General features: G+C 44.4%; 1 protein-coding gene across 2 annotated transcripts in view; it reads right to left on the bottom strand.

The window, feature by feature from the left end:
- AMPH (amphiphysin) overlaps window positions 1-13,507 on the bottom strand; it is a gene marked incomplete at its 3' end in the record, with an annotated part of 148,399 nt that overhangs the window by 5,258 nt on the left and 129,634 nt on the right. For both annotated transcript variants that reach the window (XM_079785357.1, XM_079785356.1), the window contains 2 exons: window positions 2,879-3,091; window positions 998-1,240 (listed from right to left, as the gene is read on the bottom strand). In XM_079785357.1, coding sequence (XP_079641483.1) covers window positions 998-1,240; window positions 2,879-3,091 — 456 coding nt within the window. The remainder of the gene's footprint in view (window positions 1-997; window positions 1,241-2,878; window positions 3,092-13,507) is intronic.

A 13,507-nucleotide genomic window follows, 5' to 3' on the forward strand; every position in this document is an offset into this window, starting at 1 on the left:
GTGAGGAGGTCAGAGGGCCCAGCCGGGCCCGGCCTCCAGTGGCACCCTGCATCCTGATTCCTTGTTCTCTAACACAAAACATAGTGGGACACATGCCCTCACCTGCCACAGGCTTAGTGTTTTCTTCACATAATGCATTCATAAATCCATTATACCCACCCCATCCCCATAGGATGCAGCAACGGTTACTGCCTAAGAAGCAGAGAGAAGAAAAAGATCACAACGAGGCAGTCCCGCCCCCACAAACAAACAAAAATTTAATACTTCTTAAAAGACCAAGAGCTGCAATTTGACATGTAAAATCAAACGATGGGACTTATAATCCCCAACAATGTTCTATCACGGAGGATTAGCTGCCTGTCACACGTGGTTGAAGCCTGTGTCTCTAGTATCTGCTGGGTTGGTTTTTGTAAGGACCCTTCAGTGTACGAAGGTTCTATGTAACCACTTGATGGCCTCTCTGAGCAAGAGCTTCTGCCCACAAATTTTGGCCTCGTTTCTCTCTCCCTTTTCATAGAAGCCCATTAACATATTTATCCACTTTCTTTTAAAATACTTATTGGCTCCCTGCTCTGTGTCCTGCACTGTAACCAGGTGCCAGAGTTGAATGGGTGATTCCTGTTTCCTGCCCTCAGAGGTGTGTATAATCCAGCTGGGAGCAGGTGAGCCCAGGGCTGGAGGCCCCCACGGAGCTCTGCGGGGAGCAGAGGGCACTCAGGTGGAAGGCAGGAACCCACTCACTACCAAGGGGCACAGCGTTTAACTATCCGTTGCTAAAAGTGGGAAGACATCACTGTAGTTCCCTTGCCCGCAGCACAGAAACCCTGCCCTGTTGCAATGTGATGTCGAGGGAGAGGAAAGCAGTACAGAAAACGAGTCTGTGCGGCAAAAAGTAAAAGTAAACATCGGGAAACCAAAGGTTTCCTTTGAGCCGAAGGGCCTCAACGCAAAGGAAGGACGACTGGCCACCAGATTTAAAAGTGAAGAATGGAAAGACCTTGTAGAGAAAGCCGGGAGGCACTTCCTGAGGGGCCTGGCTTGCAGGCGGAGCGGAGGGCTCCGGCTGGGAGTCCTCAGGGGCCTTCTGCTCAGCAGCTGGCTCGGGCATCTCACTGGTGGGGCCTGGAAGAGCCGAGTCTTCAGTCGCCTCCTTGGGCTCTGCACCTGTCATTATTCCGTGTCCTCCCTCCTCTTCGTTGTTGGAAGCGGGCTCTATGATGACAGCAGGGATGACCTTCTCCTGGGGAAAGAAAAATGCGGTGGTCCTTGGGCAACGTCCTCCCCCGTCGCACCCTCCGTGGCGCCCAGTTTCCCCACCTCCCTCATTCAACGACCGGCCTGCGGTTCCCCAAACCCGATTTAGGCTTTCTGGCCCTTGAGCCTTCCGCCTTGCAGGACCTTCCTCCTTGCCCTCTCTCCTGAGAGAGAGAGAGACCCTTCGTGGGATTAATTTCTGGATCCTTGAACAATCATCCAGTTTGGTAAGAGTGAGGTTTCTGTGTGAACTGGGAGGAGGGATGGGAGACTGCAGGGAGGGGGCGGAGTCATGGCAAGGAATTGCAGGGGGATTCCAAGGATGGGCTCATTCTTGCCATGGTCCACTTGCTTCTCTCCCAGAGCCTCATGGGGCTCCCAAAGAGCCTGAAACCACCCCGCTGGTACAGATGTGGCCCAGGCTTGCTGATTATGATCAGAGCCACACCCCAGTCAGTTTCTGGGATTATGACTCCCGCCAACCACTCCAACACTCCATTGTCTGGGAAAGTAGACCAAAGGATCAAGACCTCCCCCTTACGTTTTGACAAAGGTGAGAGCAAGGAGGGAGAGGGAGATTTAACTCACATAATGAACGTCTGGAGATAGTTATGGCTTTTCAGATTATAATAATAATAAGTTCTATATTCTCTCAGGCATCAGTGGACAAAAGCACTTCCATTCTTCAATTTGGAGAAAATAATACACTCTTTCAACAAGTATAACAATATATACAAAAATATTCCTGGCATGGTGACAAGAAAATATTAAAATGAAGAGAACTGAGTTCTTTCTCCAAACACCAATGCTACTTGCTGTGTTTCTAGTGGGAGGAAAGGGGCACTTCAGTTTCAAACTTCGAGTAACCCTGGAGAGACTTCTGGACATTTATTATGAGTAAAATAACCAGAAGAATGGAAAGCATACATTAAGCCCACTCTTCACTGTTACCTTCTAGAAGGGAGAGATCCCAGCACGGGGTTTGGAAGAGCTGTGCTTGCTCTGGCCCCTGGGCCTGAGGCTCCACAGTCATGGCTTAGGCGGCTGTGTTGCCTTTGAGCACTTGTCTAAGAAAGGCAGACCTGGGGCAAAGCCCAGCTTCACGTGTGTGTACGAAGGCTCACATGACCCATTTTCCTTTTGAAGGTGCAACCTAAGGATGGGCTTTTGGTAAAAGAAGCCTAATTTGGGGTGAATTTGGAGTTACTCTAATAATAACAACCACAAAGTAATAATCATAGTAACATGATTTAACTACTCATATTGGGGTCCTCAGCATGTGGTTGGCACCAGGCTAAGCACTTTATGGCCTTTTCTTACATAATCCACACAGCCACCCTATTATTCTACTATATTCCCTTTCTCCCGCCTCCATTCTTTTGTCATCTGTGCTTCATTCTTTTCTCCATCACTTTACTGCATCGTTTCCTTTACCTCTGCCTGTGCTTAATTTCAGCCTAGGCACCGTAGCCCTGGGGGCTTGCGTGGAACCCCAGAATACTGAGCAGCATGTCACAAAATGGCTACAAACCTATTCAGCATCCAAGAATTATGGCCATTAACCAGTAGACAGAGCATCCCAACAGGCACATCTCCCCAGCACCTCCACGCACCAGGCACTTACCTGAGGCGCTGCCGCTTCCGTTTCCTCTGGTTGACATCTGTCACCGTCTAGGACCTCTGCAGTTTCTGTTTCGATCTTGGGCTCCTCTAAACTTGCTCCTTCCCCAGCAGGGGGCGCTGCCTCCATCTCCTTCTCTGCTTCCTCTGCTGGGGCGCCCTCTGCTGCCGGCACGGGGGTTGCATCAGTCACATCAGCATCCGTTCCAGGTGGGATCTGCAAACCAGAACCAACAGGTGTCTGTGTCTCCAGGGCCTCAGTAAGAGTCAGACTCAGCCCTCTCTTCTCTCCCCTCGGCTGAGGCTCATCAGATTATGAAGCTTTCTTTATAGTGTCCCAAGGCCCAGGATTTAGGTATAGCCAGCAGACTGCCAACTGTTGGGCAAAACTCCAACTCCTCTTTTTAAAAAATACATTTTTATTGATTTCAGAGAGGAAGGGAGAGGGAGAGAGAGATAGAAACAGCAATGATGAGAGAGAATCATTGATTGGCTGCCTCCTGCATGTCCCACACTGGGGCTCAAGCCCGCAATCCGGGCATGCGCCCTGATGGGGAATGGAACTGTGACCTCCTAGTTCATAGATTGACACTCAACCACTGAGCCATGCCAGCCGGCCCAACTCCTCTTTTTCCCGGGCACCCACTCAGCCTTCCTTGCAGTCAGGTGTAGCGAACGGAATTTGAATGGAAGTGAGACATGGCTTTCTAGGTGTGTGTGAGGGGGTCCCCTCCACTAGCCCTTTCTATTTTGTCACCTGAAATGGAAGGGGCCTGGCCCCAATACCTGGGTCACGGAACAAAGCCACAAAAGAAAAGCCTCCTCACCATGCAAAGTCAGAATTTAGAAAAATTGCATTTCAGCATAAACTTGAAAATCTTCATGGGGAAGGTCCCAGGATCTAAATTACATTCATGGGGGGCGGGGAGGGGGGAATTAGGGAGTTTTCTCATGAAACTTCTTGAGAATGAACAAAAAATAATTTTTACTATAAAATATTCATCTATAATCAAAAGTCAAATCAGATTTTGGGTCCTTTACTAGGAGTAGTATAACAGAAAAAAAAGGGAAATTTTGTTTCTAGGGTTGGATCAGTCAAAAGAGGAAGGTCAAGTAGTACTTAAAACATGCAATAATGAAGCGAAGAAAGTACAGTCAGAGTTTAATTTTGAACAAATTGGTTGTGGAGTCCAAGTCTTTAGCAAGAGAAACGTCAGCGAGGCTGATCTGATCTGAGCGGCTCAAATCAGAAAGACTGAGGAAGAAGCAGAGTATTAGATTGATCTTATATAATGTACCCAGGGCACATATTTCAAAAATTGATATTGCTTTCTGATGTGATTAACATTAGACAGTCCTTTTCGTTACCAAATAAATTCTACCCAGTTTGTCCTATTAAGTCAGGAAAGTCCGCATGTTGCAGATATTAAATTGTCAAACCCAGAATCTGAAAAGGGAGGTGGGGGGTGCCCACAGAATGGGCATCAGAAATGGGAGATGGAAAATACAAACCACACACCTACAGCTCAGAGCAAAGCATTAAAAACCTTTCTTCTGACTCAAATTTACAGGCAATAGATTATGTAAAAGTAACCTGATGCAGAGTACACTTTTCTATAATACAATATTTTACTTTGGGGATTAAAAATTATGTTAACAGCTATGGCCAAGAAATATATATATATATATGGCTATAGATACACACACACACACACACACACACACACACACACTGAGTGGCCAGATTATTATGATCGCTAAACGCATAATAATCTGGCCTGGTGCATGAATTCATGCCTGGGTGGGGTCTGGCCAGCCTGGCCAGGGGGAGGGGACATGGGCAGTTGGCCAGCCTGCCTGCTGGTTGAACTCCTGGTCTAGGGGACAATTTTCATATTAGCCTTTTATTATATAGAATATACACTAAGTGGCCAAATTATTATGCATTCAGAGATCATAATAATCTGGCCACTCAGAGAGTGTGTGTGTGTGTGTGTGTGTGTGTGTGTGTGTGTGTGTGTGTGTATTGATTTCAGAAAGGAAGGGAGAGGGAGAGAAAGATAGAAACATCAATGATGAGAGATAATCATTGATTGGCTGACTCCTTCATGCCCCCTACTGGGGATCAAGCACTGCAACTCGGGCATGTGCTCTTGACCAGAATTGAACCTGGGACCCTTCAGTCCACAGGCCAACACTCTATCCACTGAGCCAAACCAGCTAGGACAATACTCATGTTCTTAGAAATTTACTTCCTTCTTTTATAAGAATTTCTTATGAGAATTTGGCTCTCCAAAGTGTACAATGATCCAAAGTAGAGTCACTAGCCACTGTGTAGCATTTATTTCTTTTTCTACCCTGTCATTAAAGTACCTAGGTTCAGAAAAGTAATCCTTTCACCTGAACTGAGGCATGCTTATTTGAAATGAATTATAAATGTTGATAATTATTGAAGTGGGATAACAGGGGATTTATATTTGGTGGATGACTGAACATTTCCATAATAGATATTTATTTAAGAGAATTGCACCTCTTGTTTTAAATAAACATTGACCTTTTAATGAATGCTAATGTTGCCGTTGAACATAAATTAGGAGGGTATCTTAATTCCAAGAACACTGAAAAATTCCTTGTAGTTTTATTGTTGGAGAAATCAACAAGCTTCTTCAGGATCCTAAGGACCTAGCCAAGTTTCACATCAGAATCTATACCTAAAGACAGTGCACATGCAATGGGCTTATGGCCTTAAATGCAAAAAGCAAGTTGTGTTGCCACAATTCTAAGTTATTTGTGATTTCTATCTGTCTGGAAAATCATATTATGGAGTGACCATCCCACTGGTTTCCATAGCTTCACACCAGATGGACTCTATTTACATGCAGACAGTATGAACTGACAGTGAATACCACCACGTGCACACATGCACACATACATGTTGCCACAGATCTGAAAGCAGCCACCATCATATTTGATAGGCTATTCCTCCAAGTGATTATACATAAATCCTTCCATACATATATGTTCCAAGCACATACAACTAGTAATTGGACTTTATTCTCAACTGAACTGATATAGCTTCAGAGACAATATATTTCTGTGAAGCACTGGTGGTGTTCTCAAACGTAATTTTCTAATCCTCTCCATACAAATAGAATGTTAACAAAGAATTCCTTATTTATCCCTAGCGTTCTATACACCTATCAACTTTATCCTATCAAATTTCACTATCATAGGATATACATGTTATCTTTCCTTTGGTAAACGGTTTAAACAGGCATCCTTGGCTGGATTTGATATACACTTGACAGCATGGCTGCTGTGATGCCAGCCCTTGGCTGGATTTGATATACACTTGACAGCATGGCTGCTGTGATGCCAGCCGCCAGCAGGTGGAGGCCAAGTGCGTGGTCTCTCTGCGCTCTGACTTTCCTTGACCTCATAGGAGCCAATTGCAGGTCAGCAATTGACCTGATTTCTCTCTCTCTCTCTCTCTCTCTCTCTCTCTCTCTCTCTCTCTCTCTCCCCCTCCCTCCTTCCCTCCCTCCCTCTCTCTCTCTCTCACACACACACACACACACACACACACACAGGGGCATAGAACATGTGGAAAACGGTTGATAAGAATGATGGCAAATAAAAATCACCAAAATATTGACATTAACAATGCTGGTAGAGTCAGGGTGCCAAGGAAACTGCCACTTGACTAGGGAGGGGAAAAGGCAAACAATTTGAATGACCTACTTAGGGAAGGGAAGAAATTAACAGTCCTCCATCCTTCTCTGAGTCCATGAGTGATAACTTCTGATTTCTCTAGTCGGATTTTACAGAGCCTACAGACCCCTGCAGAAAGAGAGGCGCGCCCACTGCTTAGATCCCCTCCCTCTTTCTGTCTCCGGCTTTGCTCTGATAATCAGTGGTGCCCAATTCTCCCTTTATGCCTGGGATCTGTGCCACATTTTCTGCTCTTACCGAAGTATTTCCACAGCATGTTTACTGACTGCAATAATAGAACAACATTAAAATACAATGGTAAACAAGAATCCTTTTGTTCAGATTAAGTGTTAACTCTAGATAAAATCAAGGCAAGATTGAAAAAAGATTTCAGTAATAGGATTATTCCTCTTTTATTATATTTATGCATTCTAATTTGTTAGCTATTTGTAGATTTAGAAAAGAAAAACATTTTCTAGACTTTCCTTGCTACCATAGATGTTACACCTGCTAGGAAAAAACATGATTAATGACTTTTTTTTTCACGTATTATCCAGGGAGACCAGGGGACTGAAACCACACAAAGTATTTCAAGCCTTTGTCATTCAATGTTATTATATTTTCCTCTTCACTCCAAATGTTAAGAAATACACCATAATCTTATCTTCTGCCAAAACTATACTATCTGTTGGCCAGATATATTTATAGGGGAAAACATTTAATGCAAAGAGGAATTTAAACAATTTCTAGCTGCCCTTAGGCACATGTTGTTTACTGGTGTGCTCAAGTCCCAGACTATTGCCAATGTGCACCTTAATCACACAGAAATCACAAGGGTCAGCCGGGGACCCATCTTGGAGATGGTGAGCGGTTCTCACTTTCTCAATCAGATCTGACTGCTTTACCACTCGGCTTCAACCGTCTCCTTGGTGGGAAGTGATGGGGTTATGGCAATCATGTCAGAGTCCTTTTAAACACCTAGCTGCATTAGAAATTTTTCTGGAAGTGGAATGAAATTGATGCAATGCAACAATGGCCTCAGTATCCTGCAAAGCAGGGAAACACAACCAGTCAGTCCCTCAGGAGATGGTGTCCTGAAAGCCAGTCAACAAGGGTTGAGACCCCAAACAAGTAAGAGTTGTGACTGGCTGCAGGAGAAGCTGTAATCTCTGGGATTTAATTTATTGGTTCATTTTACTTATTCACTGTTTTACTTTCTTGGCAATATTATCTCTGAACAATGCCTGAAAAGCAGCTTGCCACTCATGTAACAACTGCAGAGTCCCTAGTATGAAATTCCATACTTACCTACAGGGCAGGTAATTTTAACTGAAAATAGGTCTTTTCTCTGATTAAAAAATAATAATACCATTGGTTTAAAAAGAAAAGAATTTATGGTAAGACTTTGAGGTATTTATTTTTATTCATTTCTATGCATACAGGGGATTTATTTTATAACATGTAGATGATGTTTCATAGAAAAATTCTACCAATAGCTATATAATACTTTATTTCCTTTTCTATTTAACAATTTATTTAACAGTTCTCCTATAACTGAACTAGTTGGTTTCCAGTTCTTAGAACTGTTATAAACACTGTGAGAAAAATCTTGGTTTGTAACCATATTTACAACAATTATATGAGCTATACACTTAAATAATTTAAATAGCCCTGGCCTGTGTGGCTCAGTTGACTGAGCATCATCCCATGCACGTGAAGGTCACCAGTTTGATTCCTGTCAGGACCATGCCCAGGTTATGAGTTTGATCCCCAGTAGGGGTTGTGCAGGAGGCAGCTAATGATGTTTCTCTCTGCCCTCTCCTTTCCTTTCTCTCACTCAAAATAAATCATTTAAATACTAAACATGCTCCCTTTATTTTTTGTGATGTCCTATGTAAGGACTTTTGGGGAAGGGTTGCCCAAAATTTTATTATGGAAAAAAGTCAATAGAGAGAAAAAAATTAAAGGATCATATAGTACACATCCAAGTACCTAGCACCTAGGATCCCCAACTGACATGTTCCTACATTTGTTTCATCACATCTTCCCATCTGTCCACGCTGATTTTTTTTTTAATCCTCACCTGAGGATACTTTTCCATTAATTTTTAGAGACAGTGGAAGAGAGAGAGAAATATCGATGTAAAACACATCGATTGGTTGCCTCCTGCATGAGTCCGACCAGAGCCTGGGCCGGGGAGGAGCCTGCAACCAAGGTACATACCCTTGACTGGAATTGAACCCAGGACCCTATGGTCCACAGGCCAATGCTTTATTCACTGAGCCAAACTAGCTTAGGGCCACACTGATTTTGATTCAGCGTGCAGTCAATCATGATACATCTTCAAAAAATGATTTTCAGGAGTTCTATGGATATTATATACCTTAAATATTTGGTAATGTTTCCCTGCTGCTTTCAAACATGATAGACTACTGCCTTTAGAACTGTTAAAATGTGTTTTTTTGCACTAAAAATCTGTATGTCCTTCTGACAGCTTCTGACGTTTGGTATTGGAAGGACAAGTCTGAGGCCTGTCTAATTATTGTTGTTTTGTAGTGCATTTTCTCCACAATCTAGATGTTTGCAGAACTTTCTTTGCAAGCTTCAAATTTAAAAATTTTAAAGGCTGCATTTCGATGCTAGTCTCATTAATTTTGCCCCTTTTTGGTGATTCTCCAGATCTGCATGCAGGATTTCCTTCAACCAGGGAAGTCCAGCTGGTGCACGTTTTCTTCTGTTACACTGGCGACTGTGCTTCCACTCCCTCCCCCACGCTCTTCCTCAGGAGCAGGAATTATCCAGGAGTTGCGCCCAGTCTCCGGCCTCCACACCCACCTCCTTTGCTTGTGCTTTTCCTCTTCGTGTTGGGTGAGCTCCTCCAGTTTGTCCTCATATCGTGACTCACCACACAGGTGCTGCCGCTCTTCACCACTCTTAGGCAAATTTTATTTCCAGTATGTCATCACTGAGATCCCTTCTCATCTACCTCATAAGCAACTTTTTATCTCATTGAGGTTGCCTTATCTCTCATTTCTTGTTTCAAATAATCAAGGTCCTCTTGAATTTTGCTGATAACAAAAGGAAGACAATTTTCAAATTTTTCTGCTGTACTTTCGGTAATTTTTTTGTTGTTGTTCTCTAAAGAAAATTTTGACTCTATCTATTATGCAATGCTTTCCTTCTGTTGTATTCCTTTCTCTGTAGGCCCTATGCATTTTTTTATGTGTTTGTGTAGTTACCTAAAATGAGGTAAAAATTTCTCTAGGCCGGATGTTTAAAGTAGACATGGACACATTTGTTCCATTTTACTCTCCTTCTGGGGACTTTGAGATATCCTTTCAGAATAGGAGGCGGGGCGGGTTCACCAGGTGTCTACACACAACCATCTGTCTTGAATCCCCCAGATATTTGTCACAGGCTGTCTTGGTGTGAGAGTGTCAGCTCTAGGTGACCCGGAGGCTTCAGAAAACTGCCTCTCCACGCATGGGGGCGGCCCTTGGTGCCAGCTGTCTTCTATCTCGGGTGGGGATGGGTGAAAATCTCACATCCGTCTCCATACCAGGCTTAGTTATCATACTTTAAGAACCATTTCGTGCCTTGGTTTGTGAAAAATTCTCCCGGGCTTGTCTAATATTTCTAGAATATAATACTATTGAAGTTTTGACTTCCTTTGTATATTTAATGACAAGCATTAAAATGAAAAAAAGTCACAAAAACAAACCCAACCATAAAATTATTTTTGTTGCTACTTCATAACTGTAATTTTGCTACTGTTATGAATCGTAATGTAAATATCTGTGCTTTCCGATGGTCTTAGGCTCTATGGGTCGCGACCCACAGGTTGAGAACCGCTGCTGTAGAGCCTAAGACCGTCGGAAAACACAGATATTTACATTACGATTCATTAACAGTAGCAAAATTACAGTTATGAAGTAGCAACGAAAATAATTTTATGGTTGGGGGTCACCACAACATGAGGAACTGTATTAAAGGGTGGCGGCATTAGAAAGGTTGAGAACCACTGGCATAGAGGCAGAGAGCATCCGTCTTCTGACCGTTGCTCTCGGCAGAGGCGCTCAGCTGAAAGATCACTGAATTCTGGGCTCACCAATGTACCCCCAAAATGAATGTGATCTTTCTGAGCCACAGCCAGGCTTCTGCCTGACAGTTTCAATATATTGTAGCCCGTGAGGAAAACTGACATTTACTGTGAATCTACAGCTTTCCAGGCATATCCCAGGTGTTTGACATTTACAGCACATTACTCACCCAGCAACCCTATTAGATAGTATTCCCATTTCCTAGACAAGTCAAATAATACTACAGTTGAATTAACTCACGCTGCCAGTAAACCAGAATTGGAACCGTTTAACTCTAAATACTGTGATTTTTTTTCACACCAACTCACATCCAAGTCGACAACCAGAGTTCCACAGGGATCCTGAGACCTGGAGCGCCTCCAAAGACCCGCTGCTTCCTCCTGGCAACTCCCAACACCAACAAGGGGCGTTCGATAAAGAACTCGAGTGTGTTCTTATAAATAGCCAGCACATTCACTTACACTGGGAATGCTGCTCCTTAAAGTGAGATTCAGAGATTATAAGTAAAATCTCTCTTCACTCAAATACATGTAGCATCTGAGCATCTAAGCCAGGGGTCCTCAAACTTTTTAAACAGGGGGCCAGTTCACTGTCCCTCAGACCGTTGGAGGGCTGGACTATAGTTTAAAAAAACACACAAAACCATGAACAAATTCCTATGCACACTGCACATATCTTATTTTGAAGTAAAAAAACAAAACGGCAAAAACACCTGGTGGGCCGGATAAATGTCCTTGGCGGGCCGTATGTGGCCCGCGGGCCATAGTTTGAGGACGCCTGATCTAAGCAAACATGTCATAAAATCCCTCTTAGTTAATAGCAAATTATGATAAAAACATTGAGAAGAGATTGGCTGGGTAGACTTTCCCTACGTTATTTTTGCAATGAGGCCCGCAGACTTCATTGTTTAGAAAGATATGTACAGAATGGGGACATGGAAAAGAAGGTGACCCAATCTTCTCCTGGCTTTATTCATTGTATTACAGAGTTACAACCTCGGACGCTTAGAAATGCGGCATTTGGACACGCACAGCTATGTTTACAAGTTAGAGGTGAATATGTTCCCAAAGCTGAAGGGCCCTGGGGCTCATCTAGCGTAATGCATTTTATTTTATTACTAAAGGCCCGGTACATGAAAATTTATGCACTATAGGGTGGGGGTCCCTCAGGCTAGCCTGCCCCCTCTCACAGTCCGGGAGCCTTCAGGGGCGGGAGGCGACCCAGCGAACAGGGGAAGGTGACACCCCCATCACACCTCTGCTGCTGTCACTGCCAGCAGCGCGAGCCTCGGCCAGCCCTAGTTACCTGCACCTCAGTCAACTCTAAATGGCTGGGCAGCTGTCATCCAAGGCTTGCCTGTGCCTCAGGCCAGCCCTGGGCAGCTGGGAAGCCACCATCTGAGGCTTGCCTGTGCCTCGGGCTGGCCCTGGGCGGCTGGACAGCTGCCATCTGAGGCTTGCCTGCGCCTCGGGCCAGCCCTGGGTGGCTGGGGGGCTACGGGGACTGGGGGACTCCGGAGGCAGGAATGTGGCAAGACTGGGCCTGCCTGGGGGCAGGCCCGGCCTTTCTGTGCGCCTGCCGCCCAGGTGGGGCTGAGGGGACTGGGCGCCACCATCTTGTGGCTGTGGGCACTGTCATCTTTGAGGGCATGACAGTCAATTAGCATATTCCCTCCTTATTAGATAGGATTATTATTACTTTTGTTAATCCTCACCCGAGGATATTTTTCCATTGGTTTCTAGAGAGAATGGAAGGGAGGGGGAGAGATAGAGAGAGAAACATCAATGTGAGAGAGGCACATCGGATCGAAACTGCAACCAAAGTATGTGCCTTTGGCCGGAATCAAATCTGGGACCCTTCAGTCCGCGGATTGATGCTCTATCCACGGAGACAAACCAGCGAGGGCCCAATGCTTGCATTTTAAAGTGGGGAAATGTGACAAAGTGGCAGTAGCACTGGAGATGGAGCTGGAGACCCGAGTTTCAGTTCTGATTCTTCCACCAATTAGCATTGGAGCTGGAGTGGCCCCGAGTCACCGGGATGTAACAAAGAAAGATCATGTCACAGTGGGAATTGTGGCTACCGGCCACCCTGGCTTTTTCTGCTCATCTCGTATTCTGGATCCAACCTGAGCTCTTGACTTGTCTAAAGATCCTAGCAATTGTATAAAATTACACATTTTTCTTCAGGATCCATTCTAAAGAAAAGCCCAAGATACAACTAGGGTTATTACAGCCCCGAGAGAAATTCCTGTATTAAAAACAGGCTGGCAGCTAGAACTCCTCTTCACGCGGACTGTATTTAAAGCACCGAAGGCCGTCATTTTCCTTCAGCATGACCGCAGGGTGAGTTCTCCCAGGGAACACCGGCCTCCACTGGTGTTCCTTTCAAAGGTGGCACCTCATATTACACATTTCATTTGGTACATCTATGCGCTTCCTTTCTAATAAGAAACTTTGTGGATATTTTTTCCCCCTGACCTTCATCTCAATCATCTTTTTCAATCTATTTTCCTGGTATGGCCTGCAGTCCCATCATAAACCCTCAGCCGCCAGATCCCAGCACAACTCTGCTGCTGGCGGCAGTGTTGTCATGGCAACATCTGTCAGAATTAGCTCCAGACTTTCTTTAAAAATTAAGATCTGCTGCAGAAATGCCACAGTTAATGAATTTTTGGTTATTCTGGCCTTTAAGGTCATGGAAGAATATCTAATAACAATACATATTAAAACATTAACCTTTTAACTGGGGATCTATTTGCAAAGTGTGTGGGAGACGTGTGTAGGAAAAGTGGATGTGCCTTTTGAAGCAAAGTAAATGCA

The sequence above is a fragment of the Cnephaeus nilssonii genome, assembly GCF_951640355.1.
Source record: "Cnephaeus nilssonii genome assembly, chromosome: 12".
NCBI lineage: Eukaryota > Metazoa > Chordata > Mammalia > Chiroptera > Vespertilionidae > Cnephaeus > Cnephaeus nilssonii.